Source organism: Mus caroli, unplaced genomic scaffold, assembly GCF_978045245.1.
Source record: "Mus caroli unplaced genomic scaffold, Mus_caroli_1 scaffold_11, whole genome shotgun sequence".
NCBI classification, from domain to species: domain Eukaryota; kingdom Metazoa; phylum Chordata; class Mammalia; order Rodentia; family Muridae; genus Mus; species Mus caroli.
The window spans coordinates 64,740,980-64,768,831 of NW_028227266.1; the positions used below are offsets into that span (position 1 = coordinate 64,740,980).

Below are 27,852 nucleotides of genomic sequence, written 5' to 3' on the forward strand. Positions count from 1 at the left end.
AACAGAGATGGTATTTTCTTATGCCATTGTTTGTTTGTTTGTTTTGTCTTTGTTTTTGTTTTTGTTTTTTGAGATAGGGTTTCTCTGTGTAGCCCTAGCTGTCCTGGAACTCACTCTGTAGACCAGGCTGGCCTCGAACTCAGAAATCTGTCTGCCTCTGCCTCCCAAGTGCTGGGATTAAAGGCGTGCACCACCGCTGACTGGTACTACTGATGATTTTAAACTCTAAATACCAACCGACTCTGACAAGTGGTAATGATGCTCTATGTCCTGCAACATCAAATATCCATCAAGATTTTATTTTTTCTGCAGAAATGAGCAGCACATTTGTCCCACTGCTGTGCAAATGCCTGCATCTTTAGTTATGGTAAAATTATTGTGTAGAGCAAAGAGTCCCGCACTAACTTCATACAGTGGGAGCCCCGTAGAGTTAGGTGAGCAATTTTGCTTTATTAGGCTCATACCTGGAGGGAGGGGTTGGGGTAGAGACGAAAGCAGAGCATCTCTGTCTTAAGGGCTAAGGTTCGGAGACACATCTCTCTTGCTAGTACAGACATGCTGCTCGGCAGAGGACATCCTTACCAACACTGATTCTTTTTTTTTTTTTTTTTTTTTTTTTTTTTTTTTTTTTTTTGGTTTTTCGAGACAAGGTTTCTCTGTGTAGCCCTGGCTGTCCTGGAGCTCACTCTGTAGACCAGGCTGGCCTCGAACTCAGAAATCCGCCTGTCTCTGCCTCCCGAGTGCTGGGATTAAAGGCGTGCGCCACCACACCCGGCTTAAAATGTGTTGCTATGGGAACCCCCCTAAACCAGTGATTCTCAACTTTCTTTTTTTTTTTTTTTTTTTTTAATTTATTATATGTAAGTACACTGTAGCTGTCTTCAGACATTCCAGAAGAGGGCGCCAGATCTTGTTACAGATGGTTGTGAGCCACCATGTGGTTGCTGGGATTTGAACTCTGGACCTTCGGAAGAGCAGTCGGGTGCTCTTACCCACTGAGCCATCTCACCAGCCCACCAACACTGATTCTTACACTCTCCTTCTCCAAATACAGTGTACCAAGGCCAGGGAACCAGGAAGCCGAAACTTCCCAGGTAGAGGTGGAGGTGTGGTCTCTGGAAGGGAAATGACCCATACCAAGGAGAAGTGCTGGGGTTTCATTTCCTCTTTGGGATGTTGGTATCTGAACTGAGCAAAGGGGCATTGGGTCTTCTTACCTACAAAGCAACCCCAGTGTTCAGAGCATCGTCCTGACAGCCTCTGTTTCCTTCTCTCTCACACAATACAAACTGCTATCAGAGTACCTGCTTCCCCATAGCATTCCACTTGGAATTGGGACCCATTCTCCCTGCCTGCTTATGATGGCTTCAGCCCAACCCCCTCACCTATCCCATCTTCACCCCTCCCGCCACCCCTAACGCGTCGTGGCCACAGGAATCTTACAGCTTTTCTAACCTTCCACATTCTTTCTTACCTGGAACATACCTTCTCTTGACTCCTCTGGCGAACTTACTGTGCCCTCCTCGAAAAGGACTCCTTCCTCATCACAGCATATACTTAGTCCAATCTGTGATTGCTGTGTGTCTCCAGTATAAGAGAGGGGAGAGAGAAAGACAAGTCCCCTCACCCACTGTTTGTGTTAGTTTTCATGTCAAATTGACACAAACTCGACTCATCGAAGAGGAGTAAGCATAAATTAAGAAAAAGCCTCCCTAAGATCAGGCTATAAGGCAGAGGCAGGTGGATCTCTGTGCTCAAAACCAGCCTGGTCTACAAAGTTACAAGACAGCCAAGGCTATATAGAGAAACCCTGTCTCAAAAACAAAAAATTAGGCTATTCCAGCTAGGCAGTAGTGTTGCACACCTTTAATCCCAGTACTTGAGAGGAAGAGACAGACAGATCTCCGAGTTTGAAGCCAGCCTGGTCTACAAGGTAAGTTCCAGGACAGCCAGGGGTTGCACAGAGAAATCCTGTCTCAGAAAAAAAAACCAAAACAACAAACAAATAAACAAAAAAGGCTATAGGCAAACCTGTAAGGCATCTTCCTAATTAGTGGTTGATTTGGGAGGGCACAGCTCCTTGTGGGTGGGCCACCCATAGGTGGTTCTGGGTTCTATGAGAAAATAGGCAGCAGGAGCAGTTGCCAAGTGGTAAGGCGTTGGTCTCATAAGAAAGTAGGCAGAGCAGGTCACAGGAGCAAGCCCAGAAGCAGCCCTTCTCCATGCCTCTCCATCAGCTTCTGCCCTGACTTATCTTACAGGATAACAGTGAGGTGGAAATGCTTTTGGATATGTATCATCACAACAATAGAAACTTGGGAAGAGTCTTGTTTATACTCCTAGAACAAAAGACAGACTAGAGCTGGAAAGATGCCATGTAATTAATAACACTGGCTGAGCTGCCAGAGGACTCAGGTTGGATTCCAAGCACCCACATGGCAGCTCACAGCCACCTACAACTCCAGTTCCAGTGTTACAGGATATTTGAATCTGTTTCTAGTTGTGGTATGGCTCAGCCCTTAGCACATATCTTTAATCCCTCTGGCTGGAATACAGACATGCCCTTAGTACACATCTTCAACCCCAAACAATGAAGGTAAAGTTAGTTTGTAGAAGGAAGCACCATGTTTGATAGTGATATCTAATTGAGGGGCAGACAAAGTGATGAATCAGAGAAAGATTTGACAGAACAGGATCTGCCCAACTCTCACAAGAGGCAAGGGAAGCTACTGAAGGGAGAGACAGACAGCACAGGAGGAGAGAGTACAGCACAGGAAGACAGTAGAGTTCGTGGAGAGCAGTGCTGTAGAGTTGAGAGGGAGAGTGGAGCAGCACAGAGATGGAGAAGGAGGCAGTTTTACTGGGAGAGTTTTACAGAGACAGATTGAAGAGAGAACGAGCTAGACACAGGTAAAGACAAAGCAAGCAAGAGCGAGCAAGCTAATGAGAAGGGGCCAGAAGAGTGACAGTTTGAGGCCAAGCAGAGCAATTCAGTCAGAAGCTGAAAGAAGCTAATAAGAATTGGTCAGCATGGAGAGGAGTCTGAGCCAGAACAGCTGAGTCGAACCAGCTGGCCAGGGCTCAGAAAGAATTAGAAAGGGTGAGCTTATTCAGCAGTAAGTCTCAGAGGTTGAAAACATTCTAGGCCCAGATAAGATTGTACGGAGACTACAGGCTTCTGGGACTAGGCCTAGGTTAGCAGACGGAGGCAATAACTATGACAGGAGAATAAAAGTTACTATCACACTATGGAGGATTTGAAGACCTCTTTAACGTGACATGGACTACTTTAGAGGTGAAAGTCCAAAGATCCTGGGAAAACAGTTTGAGTGTGGGAAGCCTGGGACTATAGCTTAAGGGCATAGCATGTATGAGACCCTGGACTCACTCTCCAGCACTACAAAGCAAAGAAAAGCCACATGTTTCTATGCTTAGGTGTCATGAGGAATAGATAGCTGTATGAAAATGAGATTTGACCAAAGGCTGTGTTGTAACTCTAGCAGATAAAGGAGAAAACCCAGTGAGGCCTGTCTGCTTGGATTCTTCTGTAGCTACAACACTCCTCCCTCCTTTCCTGGGTGTGGGGTAGAACACTCTGGAATGAGTGTCTTCCAGGGAGTAGGGAGAGGACTTAAATAGAGGGTGTGGTAAAGAAACCACCAAGATGGCTGTTCCATGGTTAGGGGAAAGGTTTTTATTGTAGATGTGTGTGTGAGTGTGTGTGTGTGTGTGTGTGTGTGTGTGTGTAAGAGAGAGAGAGAGAGAGACATAGAGGCAGACACAGAGAGAGACAAAGACAGAGAAAGAGACAGACAAACAGACAGACCATCCAGAGGCATCAGGAAGAGTTCAGAGCAGAGAAGGAAGGAAGACTGGATATGGCCGGGCTGTCTGCAAGAGAAGCAAGGACAGCAGGAGAGATAATTGGGGACCATGCCCTTATGTAGAAAATGAAGGGGTGTCTTGGAGGAGGGAAAGCCTAGGAGATAGCATGGACTTTGAACAAGGACAAGTGCCTGTGGGCAGGGAGGGAGGCATGGAGAGGCCAGTGCGGGCTTTGATATGTAACTATAGGGATATGCCAAAGGAATTGACTGTTTCTGGTAGGCAGAAACCAGTTTTTTCGGTCTGTGAGAGATGCTAACCTAGGCTTTCCTTTTTTTTTTTTTTTTTTTTTTTTTTGGTTTTTTCGAAACAGGGTTTCTCCTTATAGCCCTGGCTGTCCTGACACTCACTTTGTAGACCAGGCTGGCCTCGAACTCAGAAATCCACCTGCCTCTGCCTCCCGAGTGCTGGGATTAAAGGCGTGCGCCACCACACCTGGCTAACCTAGGCTTTCCTAAACATTCCTTCTAGAGTCCAACTTGAGCGGAGCCAAGACTGTTGTTTCTGGACACAGGCACTGCCTTTGGAGTCTGGAGAACTTGGCACTTCCTGCGGACCTGCGCGGAATAACTTTTCTAGATTTGATGGCTGGCTGAGGAGTGAGGAGCCTAGGCTGGCTTTGACTTCACTGATAACGCAGGTACAGTTGTCCACCACCATGCACTGCTTGGGTTGTTCGTGGTATCTAATTTTCACATGTGTGTGCATCTGTGGTGTGCATGTGTGTGTGTGCATTCAGTCTCTCCCCTTGCCCCCCAAAGACTTGTGAATTTCATTCACTTACTCCATTTTCAAATATTCTTTCTCTCTCCTCTCTTTTTTAAAAGATCTATTTATTTATTTATTTTATGTATGTGAGTACACTGTAGTGGTACAGATGGTTGTGAGCCTTCATATGGTTGTTGAATTTTTAGGACCCCTGCTTGCTCTGGTCAACCCCGCTAGTTCAGTCCCTGCTTGCTCTGGCCCAAAGATTTATTTATTATTATTATACATAAATACACTGAAGCTGACTTCAGACTCACTAGACGAAGGCATCAGATCTTATTATGGGTGGTTGTGAGCCACCATGTGGTTGCTGGGATTTGAACTCAGGACCTCTGGAAGGGCAGTCAGTGCTCTTAACTGCTGAGCCATTTCACCACCGCCCCTTTTAATTCATTATTTATTTATACACTATAAATTAATACATTTAATTAATTAATTAAATGTATATGAGTACACTGTAGCTGTCTTCAGACACACCAGAAGAGGGCTTTGGATCCCATTTTACAGATGGTTGTGAGCCACCATGTGGTTGCTGGGAACTGAACTCAGGACCTCTGGAAGAACAGTCAGTGCTCTCAACTATTGAGCCATCTCTCCATCTCCTTTCTTTCTCTCTCTTTTTAAAAGATTTATTTATTTATTATATGTAAGTTCACTGTAGCTGTCTTCAGACACTCCAGAAGAGGGAGTCAGATCTTGTTACGGATGGTTGTGAACCACCATGTGGTTGCTGGGATTTGAACTCCAGACCTTCAGAAGAGCAGTCGGGTGCTCTTACCAACTGAGCCATCTCACCAGTCCCTTTCTCTTTTTGAAGAAGCATTTTATTGGTTTGCAGTGGGGGAAGGGTGCCATCCCATGCAGGTGTTTACAGGTATACAGAGATATAGAGATACAGGACCCAGGAACTGAACTCAGATCACCAGGCTTGGCAGTAAGTGTCCTTACCCACTGAACCAATTTAACAGGTATTTTTTTCAAATCAGTGTGTTTTCCTCACTAGTTATAGGGTGAGAGTTAATGCTGCTAAGGTGTAAAAACCTGTAGTAACCTTCCTGCTCCTAGGACCCCAGGGCTTCCTTCACAGAACAAGAGTGCAGTCAAACAGCAAGAGGCTTATGGTGGGTGTGGTGGCACAGATCTGCAGTCTCAGCACTTGGGAGGTACAGGAGGGAGTTATCCTTGATTACATGGTGAGTTTCAAGCCAGCCTTGGCTACATGATACCCTGTCTCAATCAGCAACAGTACCCCTCCGCCCCCCACCCCCAAATCTCCTTGACCCAGAAGTATTACTTACAATATTTTGGGAGAGACACTGCAAGTTATGTGAATTATTTTCTTCCAAAAAAAAAAAATGCCAATGTATACCATGATATCAATGCCAAAGCAGTTACCACAAAGGACATTGGCTATTGCGGCAAATGAACTGTTTTTCCCTCCCAGACTTAAAGTGACTTCTATCTAAAAGGGCTGTTTTTTTTTTTCTTTTTTTTGTTTGTTTGTTTGTTTTTGGTTTTTCAAGACAGGGTTTCTCTGTGTAGCCTGGCTGTCCTGGAACTCACTCTGTAGACCAGGCTTGCCTTGAACTCAGAAATCCCTCTGCCTCTGCCTCTGCCTCTGCCTCTGCCTCTGCCTCTGCCTCTGCCTCTGCCTCTGCCTCTGCCTCTGCCTCTGCCTCTGCCTCTGCCTCTGCCTCTGCCTCTGCCTCTGCCTCTGCCTCTGCCTCTGCCTCCGCTGTGGAGCACGCCTCTAATCCCAGCACTTGGGAGGCAGAGGCAGGCGAATTTCTGAGTTCGAGGCCAGCCTGGTCTACAGAGTGAGTTCCAGGACAGCTAGGGCTACATAGAGAAACCCTGTCTCGAAAAATACAAACAAACAAACAAACAAACAAACAAAAGGCATGCTCCACCACTGCCCAGCTAAAAGGGCTGTTTTGTTTGTTCATATTTTGTGTTTTGTTTTGTTTTATTTTGTCTTGTTTTGTTTTGTTTTCCAGGCAGAGTTTCTCTGTGTAGTCCCGGCTGTCCTAGAATTTGCTCTGTAGACCAGGCTGGTCTCAAACTCACAGAGTGCTGTGATTAAGGCATGCCACCGAGGCTAGGCTAGAAAGGGCTGTTTTAAGGGCAGGTCTTGCCTTTTTCCCATCACTGTCTAGTATGTGGATTTCATTTTGGAGATGCGGAGTGACAGTTGCTTAAAAGTGCTTAGCTACTTCTGAAAGTTTTTGTGACTTTTTTTTACATATGCACATGCACCCTCAAGTTCGCATGAGGGTCAGTGCCCTCCTTCCACCAAGGGGGTCCCTGGGAATCACACTCAGGTCATCAGGCTTGCAAGTGCCTTCACTGTTGAGCCATCTCACAAGCTCTCTTTTCCTTGGCTACATTAGGATCTTATACTCCATTAATAGATTACAGAACAAGTATTTCACTTCCAATTTTCTGCGAGCTTACAGCATGGAGGAGCCTGATGCTAGCTAGCATTTACAGTAAGTTCCAGACCATGTTCTGATCCTTGTAATAGCTGGTAGGACCCAAATGACAGGCACTTGTCTGTTCACACCAACTTCCTGGTACCACTCCACACTGGTTACACGATGCAGGCATGGAGACTACAGCTTACAGCTCGTAGGCAGGATCATGGACTAAGCAATTGGCAGGAGAAGCTGTGGGTGGTGATGTCTTCCCAACAGAATGCTGCTCCTACGATGGCCTTGGTTGCTTTGGGGAGCGCCCCATGCTGGTGCTTGAGCTGGCTCCAGCTCCGGCCTTGGCTGGAAACCTCGCCCTTCACCATCATCACACAAAGCTCCTTTTCACCGGCAGGGCTTCTGCAGCTGAGAGGCGCTCAGGAGGTTTGGATAACCCCCGTTAAGAAAACAAACAGCTCCTGGCTGCAGCTGGCGGGCGCCACTGGGCACAGAGGCCGGATTCTTCTCTGGGGTAGGCAGGCACGCTAGCCCAGAGGACTTCAACAGGATTACCCGAGCAAGGGTGGTGGGTCTAGCCCGCTACAGCAGATCCCGATTTTGCTTGTCTGTGTAATTTTTGACACCCACCCCCAACCCAAATCCTTATCTGCAGGAGGTCTGTACATGGGTTAAATGACATCACCCTTCCTAAGTGTTTAGCATGGGCCTAACACACAGTGAATAAATATTAATTTCTTTATTTATACAAAATTACTATTTTTATACTTCTTAAACCAGAGGGATACTGGCAACTACATATGGTTCATCCTAGTATATTTTATTTCTTTCAATACATTGAGATCCAACTATTTCAAGATCAGGATTCCTTCGTTTGCTCCATAGTGCACAGAGGTGTTGGAGACAGAGATTGGTGTGAACCAGCCTGTCTTATTCATCATACGAGCATAGTTCCTGCTGATCGCCTTTAATATAGAGATAAAGATAGATAGGTATAGATAGGTATGTGTGTATGAGTATAAATTTATAAATTATACTCTTTTTATTTGTGAGACAGTGGCTTTCTGTGTAGCACTGTCTGTTCTGGAATTCACTCTGTAGAATAGGCTGGCTTCCACCTGCCTCTACTTCCCTTGTCCTATGATTAAAGACTTGTGCCACCATGCCTGCTAAAAGACATTTTATAATTTTTACTTTACTTAATTAAAAAAAAAAAAAAAACAAAAAAACAGGCTTTCCTGTCTGGCCTCCAGCTAGCTGTGTAGCCATCCTTGGACTTTTGATCCTCCTGACTCCACTTCCTTGGAAATGCTGGTGTTATGGTTCTATGCCATATTGTCTAGGTATAGGCATTGCTTGGGATTAAACCCAAGGCTCTGTGTATGCTCAGCAGCACTCTACCAATGATCTGTAGAGGGATTTTAACCCAGCAACATGGCTACTCTGGCTGGAATATAGACACACCCTTAATATACACCTCTAGTCCCAAACAATGAAGGTAATGTTATTTTGTAGAAGAAAGCACCCATTGTGAAAGCGATGTCTACTTGAGAGGCAAAGTGAGGAATTAGAGAAAGATGTGACAGAATAGGATAATGTCCAACTCTCAGGAGAACAGAGAAAAGAGAGGCTACTGGAGAGAAAGCAGCAGGGGAGAGAGAGAGAGAGAGAGAGAGAGAGAGAGAGAGAGAGAGAGAGAGAGAGAGAGAGAGAGAGAGAGAGAGAGAGAGATGCAGAGAGAGAGAAATGCAGAGAGAGAGAAATGCAGAGAGAGAGAGATGCAGAGAGAGAGAAATGCAGAGAGAGAGAAATGCAGAGAGAGAGGGAGAGGGCAGTTTTATTAGAGGCAGCTTGCAGAGAGAACAAGCTAGACACACGTGAAGACAGTAGGAACCAGAGAATGAGAAGCAGCCAGATTAGGACATATTGCTGACGTTAGTATGAGGCCAAACAATGCAATTCAGTCAGAAGCTGAAAGAAGCCAGTTTGAATTAGTATAGAGAGGAGTTTAGATCCAGAACAGCTGAGCTGACCAGCCAGCCAGAGTTCAGAGAGAGCTAAAAAGAATGGGCTTAGTCAGCTATAAGTCTCAGAGACTGAAAACAGTCTAAGCCTAGATTAGATTGTATAGAGGCTAGAAGCCTCCATAACCAGGACTGGGCCTAGGTTAGCAGACAGAGGCAGTAAGCCTCCGGAGACAACAATTATATCAAGCAAATAAAAGCAACTTTTACACCGAGCCACACACATCCCAAGCTTGATTTGTAAAAATTACTCTGCTGTGAGTGTGTGTGTGTGTGTGTGTGTAAGAGAGAGAGAGAGAGAGAGAGTGAGAGAGAGAGGTGGGGAGAGAATACTACACCTTTAATTTCACTCAGGAGTTAGAGATAGGCAGATCTCTGTGAGTTCAAGGACAGCCTGGTCTACAAAATGAGTTTAGGACAGCCAAGGTTGCAGAGAAAACCTGTCCCCCCAAAAACCCAAAATACATACACACATATACATACATACATACATATATACATAAACAAACAAATTTTATGTGTGAATGTTGGACTTTTAAAAGAATAACCTTTTTAAAAAAAAGTTTTGCTAAGACATTTTAAACTACAGAGGTAGTCTAAACTCCATTTTTATAAAGTGAGGACAGGCCTTGAGGAAGGAAGAGAGTGGGTTTTAGAAAGGGTGGGGGTAAGAAGGCACCTTTGGTAAGCATGTCCTGTGTGAGCAAAACCTAGGACATGAGCCAACAGTGTCACTCCTAAGGGCCACTCACTCCCTATCCAGGTGATGACAGAGGGACTCAGGAATGCTAACAGCACGTTCCACCACATAGACTTTCTAGCTCTTTCTCCCTCTCAGAACCCACCATGAGGTTCACAGAACAAAGAAACACCCATGTAATTGGGGTAGTTTATGAAGAGAGCTATTGAACAAGAACTGAGGTCAACAGGCAGAGTCCAGGAGGGGCTGAGGCTGCTGCAGATCTGCAGGTCTGGAATGGAGGTGCCCCTACCTTACACCCTAGCATTCCACAGGGGGTTGTCTGTGGCTTCTCAAAAAATGGAGTTGTTTTGCGCAGTATGGGATCAAACCAAGGACCTTAGGTACCAGTCACCAACAAGTCTTTTAAGCATACCTTTAAATCCCAGCACTTGCAAGGCAGAGGCAGGCAGATCTCTGTGAGTTTAAGGCTACAGAGCAAGTTTCAGTACAGCCAGAACCACAAAGAAAAACCCTGTCTCAAAAGACAAAACAAAACGAAAATGTTGTCTAGTGACTGCTCCTAATACCAGCAGGACAAGACATCATGACAAGACTTTCAGGAGAGACAGTCTCAGATGCTCAAATATAAGGACAAGCTGGTACCAAAATGAGACTTGTTCATAATTTTCATGTTGAGTGGACTTAATTCAGGTCTTTAAAAAGACTAATTAGCCAGCCAGGCATGATGGCTTGGAGTACCTGGGAGGTTGAGGCCAGAGGATCAGAAGTTCGAGGCCAGCCTTTGCTATCTAGTACATTAGGGGCCAGCCTGAGTTTTATGAAACCATCTCAAAAGGCAAACAGATAAAATAGCTTAGTAGTCTCAGCTGATTCCTCTTGACAATCTCTATCTATCTTGTGTGAGGCATAATGGAGCAGACAAGCTTGAGTTGGTAATTTGTGTTCTTCTTGAGCAAATATAGCTCCTGTGGTAGATGGTGCTCACCTAGCCGAGGGAGGGCTCACTGCCCGAGCTCAGTGCCTGGCATGTATGACTGTTCAGATGACAGTTCTTATTGTAATTGATAATCAGACTCCATGGTGGCAGTGGCTATTGGGGACACTCTGCTCTCTGCCCTGCATATGTCCCTGGCTGCCTTGTGCGTCTGTGTTTTTCTGGTGATGTTCCCCATTAGATAGACAGGCTGGTTGGGCCCCTGTGGTCTTGACTGCAGCCACTCATAATGCAAGGGGAAGCTGACAGGGGGAAATAGTCATTTGGAAACAGTCTCTTTAGGGAAAGGTCCTGTCTCAGGCTGAATAGGGTTTTTCTGTGGGTTGTTTTTTTTTTTTTTTTTTTTTTTTTTCCTGAACCCAAAGTGTATCTTTTGGAAGATAAGCTGCTGGCTGCCTCTGAGCTGCCTTAGGTGGGTGGAGCTTTCTATCCAGGAGGTCTGGTCATCACCGCAACAGGGCAATTTCCCAAGGCAAGCCAGGGTTAGAGGGATGAGGTTTGTAGAAGGCAAATCTCAAGGGATCCAGTAGCCTGCAGGTTCAACCTAAGTTGCCAAACAACAGTCTTACCACCACAGTGAGGTTTATTAAACCTTAAATTAGCCCAGATATCTGGGACCCTTGAAAAGTGGCCTTAGTTGAGCAGGGCTCACATCTTTTTTTTTTTTTTTTTTTTTTTTCGAGACAGGGTTTCTCTGTGTAGCCGTGGCTGTCCTGGCACTCACTTTGTAGACCAGGCTGGCCTCGAACTCAGAAATCCGCCTGCCTCTGCCTCCCGAGTGCTGGGACTAAAGGCGTGCGCCACCACGCCCGGCTAGGGCTCACATCTTTAATCCCGGCACTCAGGAGGCAGAAGTAGGCAGATCTCTGAGATTGAGACCAGCCTGGTCTAGAGATCAAGTACCAGGACAGTCAGGGATACACAGAGAAACCCTGTTGGAGTCTGGGGGGATTAGCTTTGGTGGACCCACAGGCAATAATTTGGAGTAGTCCATGGTCTTCAGGTGACAATCAGGAGTCTGGTAAGGTCATTTTGGAGTAACAGGACACAAGGCAGAAAGGACCAATGCTCAAGAGGACACATATGGGACTGGTGAGATGGCTCAGCGGGTAAGACCACTGACTATTCTTCTGAAGGTCCTGAGTTCAAATCCCAGCAACCATATGGTGGCTCACAACCATCTGTAATGAGATCTGACACCTTCTTCTAGTGTGTCCGAAGTCAACTACAGTGTACTTATGTATAATAATAAATAAATCACTGGGCCGCAGTTAGCAGGGACAGAGAGAGAGCGGGGTTGACCAGAGTGAGCAGAGGTCCTAAACATTCAATTCCCAACAACCACATGAAGGCTCACAACCATCTGTACAGCCACAATGTACTCACATACATAAAACAAACAAATCTTTAAAAAAAAAAAAGAGGACACATGTACAACACATAAGAGATGTGCGGAGGTGAGATTCCCATTCCTATCAGAAAGTTTACGTATGTTAAAGGATGTGTGGAACTCTTCTTCCACAGTGAAATATCGCTTTATTTGATTTTTCAGAAATTTAAAATTAAAAATTTTAAGCAATATAAAAATGACATAAAAAAGTAAAAGTAATGAAAATTTCCATTTCTAAAGATAACTGTACTTAACAATCCAATCAGTGCCCTTCCCAATCATTAAGTGTGGATCATGTTGTTTGTGCAATTCCTATCGCCTGCTTTTTTCACTCAGAACATATTTTCCTTGTGGATGAATACTGCTTGTGGTCACTATTAATGTCTCTGTAGTATCTAACTGGGTCACTGTGCCATACCTCATCTAATCCCTTCCCGATGGGATGGGCATGTAGATTGCTTCCAGTCTTTCCAGCTGTCCACCATGCCAGGAAGGACATCTTTGAGTACTTGTCTTTAGTACCTGGTTTCTACACGTGTTTATGAGGATCTTCAGTGAGCGGCTCTCACACACCTGTCCACAGCCATCCAGAGTGCTGGACGTGACTGTTTCAGGAAGGTGTGCTACAGACTGAAGACAAAGATAGACGCAGAGGGCCTGCACAGAGGCCTCGGCAGCTGAAAGCATGCACTGCTCTTGCAGAGGGTTCAATCCCTAGTGCCCACATGGCAGCTTCCAACCACCTGTAATTCCATTTCCAGGGGACGCAACTGTCTTCTGACGACCTCCATGTCTGTCTTCTGACCTCTGTGGGTTATGGTATATATATATGTACATTTAGGAACACATACACTTTTTTTTTAAAGGAATGGGGGCTGAGAAATAGGCACAAATGATGTTACAGGCACAAAGCCCAGAGCTAACAGAAATGAGGATGGGAATGGCAGATTTGGAATTACCTTCTAAGAGGTGTTCCCGCCATTGTGAAGGACTGGGAGATAAACAGGGCAGGGTGAACTAGGGTCCTCACAGTACCTAACTGTGACATAGCCTGCACGTTTGGCATCTGTTTGTGCCTGAGCTATTGCCAGGGACTTTGGAGTTTATGGTTTGGTAGACAGTGCCAACATAAAGCCACACAACTGACAGGGCAGAGCATTGGCAGGTGACATGTCCCCAGGTCCAGAGGACGGGCCAGCTTGTCCTCATCTACATCCAACACTCAGTCCTGGCCTGGGCTGGCCTGCCCAAACATGGAGAGCTTTGCCAGTGTCTCCAGAGAGTGAGTGAAGTTCACATGAATGCCAACTGCAGCAGAGATATGTCCTTCTCTGCTCCAGGGGACCCATCATCCTCTCTCCCTTCTCTTCCAAATGCTGGTGGGGAAAATCTCAGCATCTTGTGCCAAAGCTCCTGTGTGCCCAGATCTTGCTCGGCAGGGACCGACCACTCCTCCATCCTTGCTCTGCTCTGCCAGTCTCGACTCCATCCCGAGCACACCTCCGACAGCAGATGTTATTCATTCATTTAGGCTTCCCAGCTACAGACTGAAATTCTAAGAAGAGCCCAAAGTTGCCAGGCATGGTGGCACACACTTTTAATTTTAGCAATTGGGAGGGAGAGGCAGGTGGATCTCTGTGACTTTGAGACTAGCCTGGTCTACAGAGTGAGTTCAAGGACATTAGGGCTACAAAGAGAAACTCTTATCTGGAAAAACCAAATCAACCCAAAAAACAAAACAACTTTGACACTTTGAGTCTACCTTAGCTCCTGACTTACTCTGTCACTAAACACTTATACTAAAAGCCAGGCTCTAATCTTCAGATGACATTGAGATTTAGTGTGCATGGGGGGATGGGAGGGTGGGCAGATGGAGATAACCTGCCCAGCTAGCTCATTTGGTAGAGTATGAGACCCTCCCTGAGAGCAGCATGGAGCAACCCCTCTTCTCAGAGCTTTCTTTCTCAGCGTTTCCAGTGAGCATGTGATGGCCCCACCCACCCAGTATTCTTTGTTTGAGACTGGGTCTCACTATGCAGCCCTGGCTGGCCTAAAACTTCATGCAATGACCAGGGTAGTCTGGAGCCAATGAGATCCTCTGGCTTCTATCCCCTGTGTGCTGGGATTAAAGGCTTGTGTTACTATGCCTGGCTGCTTAAGTTTATTTTTATGTGTATGTATGTCCACAGAGGCCAGAGAGCGCCTTCATTCTTCAAAAATGCCATGGTAATTAAAGACCAAGGCAGGTGGAGGAAGTCTTCCATATTAACCGACTCATGTACTCCACCCAGCGTGCAATCTATGGCAGTCTTCGTATAACTCATGATCCTGGACAAAGAAAAAGAATGGCTACAAGGACACTCTTTAGGCAACGGACAACTTTGAGCTATGTATTAAATAACTCTTATACTATTAAACCTTTTAAAAATGTGTGTGTGTGTAGGCATGTGTGCATGTGCGAGCAGGTAGATCCCTGGAGCTGGAGTCACTGGCAGCGGTGGGCTGTCCAGTGCGAGTGCTGAACTTATGTCTTCCGCTGGAGCAGTGTTCTTACCACTGAGCTGATTCCCCAGCCCCCGACTTCTTGGCTTTAACAACTTTATTTAAATTGTGATGGGATAGTCTTGTTCTTATGGAACTGCACACTGAAATTTTGGAGTAACTGGTAACGTCTGCAACTTACTCTCAAATGATTCAGAAAATACATGTAAATACTACAGATAAAGTGTGTTAGGTATGCTGGTGCACACATGTATCCCAGCACCTGGGAGGCTTAGGCAGGAGGATGAGGAGTTCAAGGCCAGGTTTGACTACATAGCAATTTCAAAACCAGCAGAGATCTTGACTCAAAAGCAAACAAACAAACAAACCAGCAAGTGGGGTGAAATCTCAATGCTGGAAATTTTCATGAAAAAATACAAGTTCTTGGGCTGGTGAGATGGCTTAGCGGGTAAGAACACTGACTGCTCTTCCGAAGGTCCTGAGTTCAAGTCCCAGCAACCACATGGTGGCTCACAACCACCTGTAATGAGATCTGACACCCTCTTCTGGTGTGTCTGAAGACAGCTACAGTGTACTTACATATAATAATAAATAAATCTTTAAAAAAAAAACAAGTTGTCTGACCCTTCCTCAACCAAGGATCCAGCAGTGAGTGATGAATCTGAATTATGGTACTCCATAGAAACCTGTCTGTTTGTTTTTGTTTGAGACAGGATCTTACTATGTAGTGTACTAGGATTAAGTGTGTTCTTTTCTACACCCAGTCATGGAAGCCTTAAAAATGACATGGTTACAAAAGATGTAGAGGGAAAATGCTTATGACATACATAATACTGAATGACCAAAGCAGGATCCAGAACCCATTGTGTAATTTTAACTATGTGAAAGTTAGATGGAGAAGGGACTGAGATGAAGTCACAGTGTAATGGCCAGGGGAGGCAGCTGGGGGCAGACCACCTTTTCTGTCATTCACCTGTTGACAGGACAGGACAGCTGCAGCTCAGCATTAGCACCTGCTCCCGTGCCAGCGTGAGAACCACGAGTCAGAGCTGTTCCCAAGCTGCAGTGCCCACTGGCAAGGAGGACATCCAGGGGCTTCTGTGTGGGGCATCTCTGGACGACTGGGGGCTGGAGAGCAGGATCCCCACAGCAGCATCCTGTTCTTTCCTCTCACCGAGGAGCCTCCTACCCCTCAATAGCATTTGCCACTGGGGCTGTAGGCACTGCTGAAGGCAAGCCCAGCAATGGCTGGTCTAATCACGCCTGGCTTGTGTGCATGTACTCGGGCTCTAGGGGACACACTCTCTTTCAGACACACTTTGAAAGGCTTAGGTGCACTGTGATTGCCTGGCTAAAGCCGCCAGTCTTTGGATGAGGTGCCTTCCCTTTGTGCGGTGCTGGGGACTGGACCCACATCCTTCACATGCTAAGCAAGCACATGCCCAGATGCTAATGAGCAACCTCCCTCCAGCCTGAGTACCTGTTTTAATAGGAAGAAAAGGAGGATTGAACATATAATAGGCCAGAGAGCTCTTCAGGCCTAGGGAAGCAGGGGCAAAAAGCTAGGTTAGCCTCCTTTATAGAACAGGCTTTAGAGTCGTAAGTCTGTCTTGATGCTCCTTCCTACAGGAGTAGGAACAAGACTCAGACAGACTGAGATGCTCTGAGCAGAGAGCTGAGGCAGGTAGTGAAGAAACTCCAGTTGCACAGGAAGGCAGCAGCAGGCCTTCAGTGCCTGTGGAGGGAAACCTACCAGAGCCAGCAGCTTCTTGGTCAGGAACACTCTAGACCTTCCCAACTGCTTTCCAGCAGAGAGCAAAAGTGCTACCATGCTGAGTCCTGTGACCTGATTTTCAAATATTTTATTACATAATCTTTCATGGCACCATCAGGAGTAACAGAAAACGTTATTCCCAGTTCCTAAACCACATCCTGAAAAATATACATTTGTATTTATATATTTATATCAACACTCCACTCCAAACCTATAATTCCACCACCTATTGTAGGTCTTTTGCTTAAAGCAGGAAACTATTCTCTTAGGTAAGAAAATATACGTGGGAGCTAAATGAAATGCTGGTTAGAGTAACTGGGAACAGTTTGTCTGTGGGGCAGAGTGGAAGGGCTAAGTCCAGCCAAGGCAGGGGCATCAGTTAGGGTCCATCGAGGAAGAAGGACAGTGTATAAAAAGGCAGCGTCACGAAGGTAGGCTCTGGTGTCCTTGGTCCCTCAGGAGATGGCCTTTGCCTCAGGAAGGAAGGCTTCCCAGTATTTTGCCAGCTGCAAAGAAGTGGGGAGACAGTAAGCAAGTGCCCCACCTAGTGGCAGAGCAGAGCCTGAGCTAGCCTGGGAGGGAGGCAAGTTCAGTGTCAGGGCAAACCCCATGCACCACAGCCACCCGAGAGGAAGGGCAGGTGGGGCAGGTGGGGCAGGTGCAGAAGCCACATTCTTCCTCCTCCCTCTGGACTTAAGGAGGCATCAGTTTCTGTCCCAAGTTCAAAGGCAGTCTCAGTTTACACCTCACAATGGCTCATTGTTCCATAGATTGGTTAGCGCCTCAGAAACCAGAGGGGAAGAGGGTACCACAGGGTAGGCACTCAGGATAAGGCAGTGAAAGAGGAGTGAAAGAGGAGATGAAGGTCCCTGAAAATAAACTGTAGACTGAGGGCAGCAGTGGGAGGAGAGACGGTCTCACTGGGGTAAAGAGGGCAACAGAGTTCCCCTGACTGAGGTGGAGCACGAAAGCCCCTTTTCAGTTATCAACGACAGCAGAGCCTCCCCCCTCAGAACCAAAGTCCCAGAAAGACAGCTGTCATTTTGGGCAGGAAATCAGGGGCCAGAGCTGTGCAAAATTACATACATACCTGCTGCTGGGAATGTAGGAGTGTCTCCAGGTACTTCATCACGTGGTTTTTGAAATCCTTGGACTTCTCTTTCTGTAAGAGACAGGATTCTACGCTGACCTCCCAGTCAGTGGCTCCTTCCCGTTTTGGGATGGTGGTGTTTACTGCTGACCAAGGCCAAGCACAGACTTGGGAAGTAGAGTCAGTAGCTTTAACAGCGACAGTTTCTCTGCCAAAGCTCTGCAAGCTTTCTCTGTGGGCAAGGAGAGAGTGGTGGAGGGGAAAGGACACGTAGCAGCTCCTGGCTTTGCTTTGTGTGTAATTGTGTTGGTACAGCAGTAAATGTAAGATAGCCACCATGCCTCAGAAACCAGCAGAGAGCAGATACAAAGGTGCACACAGAACACATGGGCTCTAGCTCACCTCAAATCGTGTCACTTCCTTGCGGACAACTGTGGAAATCCTTTCAAAGTCCCTTTCATACTGAGTCACCCGAGATTCCCACTAGGAAGAGGAAAAAGGCTCACTTAGGTCTGGATGGAGTTCAGCAGCACAATACTCGAGTGTGTCAGAGTCTGGGTTTGAGTTCAGTACCACAAATCCAAAGGGCGTGTGAGGTGCGCAGTGTCATTTAATATCATGGTGAGACCTCACTGGAATCTAACATCTTTCTGCCCCTTTGGGAAGGATAAGATACCTAAGAGTATGGTATGGCATTGCATACCATAGCCCAGCAGGCAACGGGAAAAGATGGCCATGTGTCTCTGGCCAAGCCTAGCCTTTGAGAAAACTCTAGCACCATAGCAGACTCTGATTCAGGAACTCAAAGATACAGCACAAAGCACAAAAAGCCCTTAATTTATGTCTTTCCTAGACAGGCATGTCTGAATCACTTAGGTAGCCTCTCGAAGATTCATGGAAGGAGTTAGAGTCTTAACATTTTTTTAAAACCTTTACTTATTTTATGTATATGAGTACACTGTTGCTGTCTTCAGACATACCAGAAGAGGGCATCAGATCCCATTACAGATGGTTATGAGCCACCATATGATTGCTGGGAGTTAAACTCAGGACCTCTGGAAGAGCAGTCTCTTTACCACTGAGTCATCTCTCCAGCTCAAAGAGCTAAAATTACCCCAGGGATTAAGAGCACTGGCTACTCTTTCTGGGGATCCAGGTTCAAATCCCAGCCCCCACACAGTGGCTCACAAGTTCCTAGGTATTCAATACCCTCTTCTGGCCTTCTCAGGTCCCATGGTGCACAGACAGACATGCAGGCAAAACACCCATAAACATGAAAATAAAATCATTTAAAAATAAAAGACTGGAGGAGAGCCAGCCTCAAGGCTGCCCTGAAGTCATCCCCACAGGCCTACCCAGTAGCCCTGGCCCTTTAATTAGCTCTCTTGCCTATTCTGGGCTCCTAAGCATCTGGTCACTGGGCTAGCTTTGGTGGGAAACTCACCTCTGTGATCTCATCCTTAGCCTGCTGCAGTTTGTCAGGCTTGTTGGCCCACAGCAGCCGAGCCTCAGACTCCCGCTTCTTCTGCAGCGTGGCTTGAGCATCCTGCCAGCGCTGCCATGTCTTCATGCGCTGGTCGAAGGCAGCCTATGGGGGAGGGCAGTTGGGAGGAGCACAGCCAGCTCTTCAGCAGTCCTGGCTGGCTCTGCCTTAGAATAAGGATCCCCCAGCAGCTGTGCCAGGGAAGCACTGAGCAAGGGCACCCTCTGCAGCCACTGTTAGCTGAGGCATTTAACGTCTAAAAGCACAAGCTTGGGTCAGGCCCTCTTCAAGCTTCCAGTGGGCCAGTGCCATGCGACTCCAGGCTGGGGCTGGGTGACTGGAGCACAGAGGGTGGCCTGATGCTAAAACCTGACACTAATAAGGTTTCCAAACTGCCTACCTCAACCAAGTCAGACCAAGAGTCTACGCTTCCCTGGGTCTGCCACATGTGAGGAGCTATGAATACCGTGGGAGTGGAGCACATGGTCCCACTCTCAGGGAAAGCCGTCAACGTATTAGCAATTACAGTAGCCGCTTACACATATGCAGAGTACTAGGAAAACAAGCAGGCACCAAAACTTAATTGACCTTGCTCAACTCTGCAGCTCTAAGTCTACAGCAAGGATGCAGCCTTTTAAACTGATGCAAACAACAGGCCTGGTAACAGAATTTTTTTTTCCTTTTGGGACAAGGTCTCAGGTAGGCCAGGCAGGCCTGATCTCATGGTAGAGCTGAGGATGACTGTGAACTCCTGAACCTCTTGCCCCAGTCTCTCAAGTGCTGGCATTACTGGCATAAGTCACCATGCTGACAGCTTAAGGAGACTTTACATAAACACTTAAAATGGCCACAACCTACTTACTGCCTTCACCTCACCCACACACTCACTCACCTGCTCTAGGCTCTCCAAAGGTCATTACTGGCTTCCTGTTTCTAGTCTTGGAACAGAAGCAGCGCTGTTAGAGGACAATTGCTGGCCAGGCCACCTGCACTCTACAGACTTCAAAGGCAGTCCACAGCAAGGTGGGGGGAAGCCTCGTGGCCCTGTTTATTTGCTCCCCACTCCCTGCAAAGGTTCCCTGGATGTGTGCTAGGCTTCCTCAGCACAGCCCAGGCCACAGCACAGCTCCTAGTGAAGGCAGAGTGCAGGGCCACTGAGGTCGCTTCCTCCAGCCCTGCTGCTACTCTGCTGCTGTTGCTTCTGTTCCTTAAGACAGGCTTCACTACGTATCCAATGAACTCTCTATGTAGCATATGCTGGCCTAGATTTTCCCATGATCCTCTTGCTGTAGCCTCCCAGCTGCTGGGATTACAGACATGTGTTTCCATTCCTTACTTAGTACCTTAATGTCAAAAGTTCAGGAACAGGATTGACTCCTTATCTAAAAAGGCTTACACCTATCCCACTGGGTTAACAGGGCTTCAGGGAAGGACACAAAAGAAACCTTTGCTCATTTCTTCATTCCCACTGCTCATTCATGACACTAGGAGGCCCACACGGGTTCTCTGAGAAGAGACCTGCTCACAGCTCTCTGCTCTCAGGTTTCTCTAGCCCATGGAGAACAAGGCTTAGCCCTGTTCACAAAGGCTCACCCTGTCTACAATCATTTCCAAAAGCTGTGCTCTCTAGGGAACCCCTGCCTCCCAAAACAATGCTCTTCACAGAAAGCTTTTCCCAGACAGAGCCCTTCTCCATGGCTTTCTAACCTAGAAGTCTAACTGGTTCTAAGAACCCTCCTTATCAGGCTTGATTTCTTATCTCTCTGGAATCAGCAGGACAAGGAACAGCTCTCAGGCTACATTTAACAGCTGTGACTGCACGGAAGTGAGAACCCAGGGGGCAGCTCAGCTCTCCACACAGCACAGAAGCTCCACAGTGGGAGATGCGCTGGGGATGAGGAGTAGGGGGAGGCTCATGCATCCTGATACCGTGCAGAATCAGGTCCTTACAGTGCAAGTGCCAGGTTCCTCTTGGTTTCTCCCTTTATCAAGGAGGCCATGCAAGAGCTAATAATACTGCCCAGTAAAGCTTCCTTAACTGGTAAGAGAGCTCGGAAACAGACCACCCTGGTCACCAGGAGACCCGAGGTATGTGACCTGAGGGGCAGCGTGCAGTGCTGCTACCAGTGTGGTTAGCACAGCACAAGGAGGGAGGGCCCTGGTGAAAGCTCTCTCAGCACACTCCTCCATGCAACACCAAGCCAGTTCTGTGTCATTACCTGACTACTCACACTGGAAAGACAAGTGGAAGCCAGCAAGAGCTCTTATCAGGGCAAAGACCAAAGGACTGCAGAGTCACTGCTCCAGGGGCCAAGCAGCAGTCTGTAATAAGCCTTGCTTGGAGAAAGGTGCACAGAGAATACTGTCTGTCCTCAACAATAATGAGCCAACTTGGAAATCCAAGAGTGGGCTGCTGTGAGCCTCAGAATAACTAGAGTTAACTGGCTAGTGTAAGTGGGTTGCTGGGTCTACAGGGTCCTTTTCTTGGGCAGTGAAGAGCAGAAGACAGCTGGGGGAGGAAGTGAGGCTTACTCGGACAATGGCCAGGAGGCGAATATAGTCACTCAGGAGTTCAGCAAGGAGGAAGAAGTCGTTGTTGGCCTGTTCCTGGTGGAGCTGCTCAATCTTTTCTTCCACCTCAGCCAGTTGGGAGAGTGCTCGAGAAAGTGCTGTGTTGTCCTCGGAGCTCCCAAGCATGGCCAGACTCTTGGCAAACAGGGCTGTGTTCAGCGCTAGTTCTAGAAGGAGGCAAAGACAGCAGAGGCTTCTGATCTCTCAGGAAAGGGGAAAGGCGCTTGAGCCTGCATAGCACAGCCTGTGGACTCTGGCCCCCACATACCTGACAACTAAGAGCTTTGCAAGCCAGTCTCCAAACTCAGAATGAAGGGTAAGAAACGGCCTCAGTTGGTCACAGGGTTGGAAGGGAGAAGCTCTTGCTGACTACATATGACTAAGTCTGGCTGCCTCAAGGAAGAAGCCCCAGCATTCTCCGAGTCAGCTGCTTGCTCATGTCACCAGGCTAAGTAAAAGAGTGACTCTGGTATTTATGCTGGAGCTCATGAACTGTCACCTATAAGTCACACACACACAGACACACAGTCTCCCACTTTCTACAGCAGAGCAAACTTTCTGTCTGGGGCCAGTCAGTACCTTGGGCTCTGCAGGCCACACATTGTCTCTGCAGCATCTTCTCATAGCAACAGGGTCCAAGGCCAAATCTGTCCTTTCAGCCATGTCAGAGCTTGCCAGCTCTTACACTGGCTTCATCATGCTAATGGTCTTTTAGATTTCTTGCTAGCAGTATGTTTAAGACACAGAAGGAAAGCATTCACATTTGGAAAATTCCACAAGTTCCCAATTAAGCAAAGCTCACTATAAAGGAGGGGGAAGAAAGAAGACAGAAGGCTTCTCTGCATCCATACCTTGCTAGTATGACCATGTAACAAAAGCATCAACGTGGATGTAAGCCTCCACCTCCCATCAAGAGAAGCAGTGTGTACCCAGGCAGGCTCCCGCCACCCACCGCCCATAGTGGTTGAAGTCATGTTTCTCGACAGGAGAGCATGGCGTATCTTGCTTATCAGAACATCATGCAACAGGTGGGCTGACAATTTCCACTTGGATGGCTGAGAACAGCAAGCCTGGAATCTCCAGCCCACTGAGGACATGGGTTTCCTCCAGTGCAGGTGTGTGTTTGAGCGGCTGCTTACCTTTCCTATGGTTGACTAGAGTCTCCACCACAGCATGCAACTTCCGTAGGCGCTGCTCCTCACACTCTACCTCCTGGAGTTTCTCCTCAAACCACTGGAAACACACAGCCCAGAGCTGGCTTGAGAAGTTCAACAAAGTGCAGGGAGCTGCCTTTCTTTAGCAGCTTTTACCAAGGCCTGTTTTTTGTTTGTTTGTTTGTTTGTTTGTTTGTTTTTTGAAAAGAAAGTAATCTCAGAAATTTCAGGACTTTTCAGGGCTACTCACAATGTCTGATTCATTCATCTTGATGGTCATTTTGCTGACTGCATCTGTAGCTTTGTTGAACATCTTAAGGAGACCAGCGCCACTCAAAGCCTGCGTGCCCACAGCTCGAGGCAGCTACAAGATCAAGGCAGGATACATGTTATCTGCTGCCTTTTAGGTTCACAAGAATTAGTATCCACCATGGCATGCCCAAAACTTGTCAACAAGTCACTTGACTCTAGACTGCTGCATTCGAAGGCACTTACAGGAATCTAAGACTAGGAAATGAGAAGCAAACCCAAAGCACCATGGGGTGCAGTAAGAACCAATCACACTCTCAGCTTTGATACTGTTCACAAAAGGAAGCTCTGTGGCCAGGCAGCCCCAAGTCAAGGCTGTATGCCTACCCAGGTGTGACCTACTTAAGTTCCAAGCAATTCTTTAATTTTTTTTTTTGACATTAAAATTATTTTGTGTATATGCATGGGCACACATAGAGAGGTCAGAGGCCAACTCTGCCTTTACAAAGTGACTTTTCATCTAGCTCAGGTAGGTCATCAGGAATTCAGAGCAAGGACCTTCCTTCCCCTGCAGGGGACTGCATTCCTTTGTTAAAGTTAAAGGCTCCTGCAGGGTGTGGTGGCACACATCTTTAATCCCAGCACAGCCAAGGCTAGAAGGCTAGGTAAAAGGCCAAATCTCAAAAATAAATAAATAAATAAAAATAAAACGGTCAAGGGTCGCTGGGCAGTGGTGGCTCACGCCTTTAATCCCAGCATTTGGGAGGCAGAGGCAGGTGGATTTCTGAGTTCGAGCCTGGTCTACAGAGTGAGTTCCAGGACAGCCAGGGCTACATAGAGAAACTCTGTCTCAAAAAAACCAAAAAAAAAAAAAAAAAAAAAAAAAGGTCAAGGGTCCCTGCACAGAAGGGGACTCACAGCTTTGAGAGTCTCTCCAGTGACTGGAAGTCTTAAGCACAGAAGCTATCTTAAGGGTCTTAGGTATTCAGAATGTCATGTAGTCCTTCTCAAGTTGAGACCATTTTGCTCCAAAGGGACATGTGACAATATCTGAAGATGATATGAGTTGTCCCATCTAGGGAGGGAGAGCTGCTAGCATCTAGTGGGCAGAGCCAAACATCTTTCAGCACAGCATAACCTCCACCCAAAGGATTACCCAGTCCAAAGTATTTCCAAAAACAAACCCCACTCTAGGGTTACAGAGTAAGGAAGGATAGATTAGAACTATCCAGAAAGAATGAAAGGACTCAAGGCTTTGACAGACCATTTTCAGTTAAAAAAAAAAATCATTTTGGAGGAAAAAAAAATCTCATTACAATAATCCATTTTCATTACAGTAACAAAAACATAACAGCAGTCTTGCCACATGACTGACTTCATTCGTGTTTTCTAAGGTACTATTTTCTGCAGTCACGAGCCTTCCGCTTTAGGGAATACTTGCTATTTGATGCTTCTTTTCTTATACCCTTCTTTCTTTACACTCTGTGTGAATGGTCAACATAAGGTGCTTGTTGTGTGGACATATTTTATTTAGTTCTTCAGTCAGTTAGTAGCAATTGGGGTGTCTCCAATTTTTCACAATCACGAATAGCCTATGCATCGACTATTTAAAAAAAAAAAAGTCTACTCCAATCAACCCTTTTGCTATATGGTGGGTCTGTGGTCTGGGGTAGCTGTTTTTTAACTAATGCTCCTCAGATTTCTAGCACAAAATACACATTCAGTTTGAACCAGTTAGTAACTTATGAAAGGCATGCCGAGACCCTGTCAAACAGAGCATTCTGCTCCACAAGACAACAGCAAGTCACCATTTGACCACCCATAGAGCTGCTTTCACTTGGAGCAGTGGAAATCCTGTCTTGGGGGACATGCAAACTCACTGGCTACAGCATTTGAGAATTTGTCAAATGCACCAGTTCCATGCCACTCAGGGTAGTGATAGATGAGGAAGTTGAGCTATGTGAAATACCAACCTCTTCTTTTTCCAGAAACTCCCTGACATCTGGGTCCTGTAACATGGTAGGATGATTCACAATTCTTTGAAGGTACCTAAAGGGTAAAAATCATCAACTGGTTAGGACTCGGTTTCCCTGGTTTAGTTTGGTTTGTTTCAAGATAGGATGTCTCTGTGTAGCCCCATCTGTCTTGGAACTCACTCTGTAGATCAGGCTGGCCTTGAACCCAGAGATCCACCAGAGTCTGCCTCCCAAGTGCTGAGATTAAAGGGGTGCACCGTTACCGCCCAGCTCTGGGTAGAAGAACTCTGAAGGTTTGGGGTGTTGCCCAGTGCTAGCAGGGACTCGTATCTTTATTATGTAAAATGGCCTCAAATAAGGCACTTAAGCAAATCTTTGAAAGTATTTAAAATTTCATGTTCTTCATATTTCTTTCTTTTTTAAAAATTTCTTTCTTTCTTTCTTTCTTTCTTTCTTTCTTTCTTTCTTTCTTTCTTTCTTTCTTTCTTTCTTTCTTTCTATCTTTCTTTCTTATACTTAAGTACACTGTAGCTGTCTTCAGATGCACCAGAAGAGGGCCTCAGATCTCATTACGGATGATTGTGAGCCACCATGTGGTTGCTGGGATTTGAACTCAGGACCTTCGGAAGAGCAGTCGATGCTCTTAACCACTGAGCCATCTCTCCAGCCCTCTTCACATTTCCAAAAGACAACTAACTGACTCATCAGAGAGAGACCCCAGAACCATTCACTACATTATGCAAGAAGGAAATATGACGTTCAGTGGGGATGAAGGGAGAAAGAGGGCTTATGACCGAGTGGGAAGGGAGTGATAAAAAGGCAGGGGTGGCTCTAGTTCATCTCAGCTCCTCTCCAGCAGAGAAGCACAGCAGCTTCTCCCTGTCTAAGGTGGCCAAGGGCAGCTGTCGGGCACCTACCTTTCCAAAGCAGCCCTCCGTTTCTCAAGAAATTCTGCGGAAGAAGAATCTTCCTTCCCAACCTTCACCTTTGTCATTCCTAGAGTAGAAGTTAAGAAACAAAATAAGCAGAAATAGTAAAAACAGTGCATCTAAGTTTTATTTTTTTTAAATATAAGTTTTTATTATGTAGTGCAATACATTTTCTCATTTAGATATAAGTGATTATCTTTCCCATTTTGCTTTTGGTTTTTGGAGATATATTTTTCAAATTCCTCTTGAGTTTCTGATCTTCTGGCTCTAACTGGCCAAGTGTTGGCATTGTAGGTAGCATCTAAGTTTTATAAAGAGCCATCTGAAGTAAGGACAGCTCTACATAGCATCATCCAAAGACGTGAGCAGGGGTGGACTCAGGTCCTTGGACCAAGTCCTAATGAGTGCATATGCTGGGAGCTGTAAACCATGGGATTTAGAATGCATACACTAAAAGCACACTGGATGTGGTGGCACAAGAAGGAGATTTCTGTGAATTCAAGGTCAGCTTGTTCACGTAGTGAGATCCTATTTCAAAAACAAGAGGTGTACTGAGTGCTTGCTCTGTGGCTCTTTCAGAGCATAAAGGTCGTGTTTCTAGCACCCACATGGGGTTCACAACTCTTAGCTCTAAGGAATCTGGCAGCCTCTCTGTCCTCCTCAGGCCCCCTTCACACACATGGTACACACACATATAAGCAAGTATACATATATATAAAGTTTAATAAAATCATAATAGAAAAAATGCTCTGAGATTCTGAGTACAGACTAACAATCAATTAATGGCAGTAAGAACGTTCCTCCCCTCATTCCCAAAGCAATTTCAATCTGGAAGGAAGAGCAATCATTAAGAGTCCTGAGATTGAGGGTATAGCTCAGTGGTAGTTTCTACCTAATATGCATGAGGCACTGTATTTAAATACCACCCCCACCACCCTCACATACACACACACACACACACACACACACACACACACACACACACAACTTTATCTTTTCCAGGTTGTAGTGCATGCCTGTAATTCTAGCACTCACGAGTCTGAGGCAGAAAGAGAAAATGTAAAAATAGCCTGGCCACTTCTCTGGTGCCCCGAGTATCATTAGAGACCACAGGCTTACCTATCAGGCTCTTCTCGGGTGGAGGAGGCACAATGAAGCCGTTCTGGGAGTGCTTCTCTGAAAGCTTCTCATAAAGACCCAGAAAGTCACTGAATCTTCTTTTCACCGCAAACTGCCTACTTCCGAACATCGGTAAGCTCGTCTTGGGGGTGGAAAACACAAGGCAATTTAATTCCAAATCCAGGATGAGTATCTATCCTGCTGACATCAAAGGAAACAGATTACCTCACCCTTTAGACACCTGGTAAAAAACTTTGTCCAAAACAGAGGCTTTTCTTTTTTTCAGCCTGGGAATCTAAGAAACCCTACTCAGAGTAATAATTTTCCATGCATTAAAAAAAAAAAAAAAGGATTATGTGACTTGGGGGGGATGGCTCAGTGGGTAAGAAGACTTGCTCTGTAAGCCTAAGGGCCACTCTGAAACTTCAGTATCCACAGAAAAAGCTGGGTTGGGTTGGTGGTGATATATACCATAAATCCCAGCACTTGGGAAGAAGAGACAGTCAGATCTCTGAGTTCGAGGCCAGCCTGGTCTACAGAGCCAAATTCTAGGACAGCCAGGGCCACAGAGAGACCCTGTCTCGAAATAACAAAACAAAACAAAAAAACCAAAATTAAACCAAATCAAACCAAAATAAAACAAACAAACAAAAAAGCTGTGCAAGGCTGTGCACGCCTGTACCTCAGCACTGGGAGGGGAGGTGGAGACAGACAGGTAGATGCCCAGTGCCTTCTAACCAACTAGTGTTGCCAAAAAGGTAAGCTTCAGGTCCAATGAGAGCCCCTGTCTAAGTCAGTAAGACAGAGAGCTA

At 46.3% G+C, this 27,852-nt stretch overlaps 1 protein-coding gene across 1 annotated transcript in view; it reads right to left on the reverse strand.

Annotated features, from left to right (window-relative positions):
• Positions 1–16,542: 16,542 nt before the first annotated feature.
• The window catches only part of Snx1 (sorting nexin 1), a 37,079-nt gene continuing 25,769 nt past the window's right edge, over positions 16,543–27,852 (reverse strand). Inside the window, exons 6-15 of the mRNA XM_021171418.2 lie at positions 27,041–27,182; positions 25,910–25,988; positions 24,990–25,065; positions 23,018–23,131; positions 22,753–22,846; positions 21,575–21,780; positions 19,004–19,147; positions 17,962–18,042; positions 17,560–17,631; positions 16,543–16,975 (exon numbers count right to left, since the gene is read on the reverse strand). Coding sequence (XP_021027077.1) covers positions 16,925–16,975; positions 17,560–17,631; positions 17,962–18,042; positions 19,004–19,147; positions 21,575–21,780; positions 22,753–22,846; positions 23,018–23,131; positions 24,990–25,065; positions 25,910–25,988; positions 27,041–27,182 — 1,059 coding nt within the window. The 3' untranslated portion in view covers positions 16,543–16,924. The remainder of the gene's footprint in view (positions 16,976–17,559; positions 17,632–17,961; positions 18,043–19,003; positions 19,148–21,574; positions 21,781–22,752; positions 22,847–23,017; positions 23,132–24,989; positions 25,066–25,909; positions 25,989–27,040; positions 27,183–27,852) is intronic.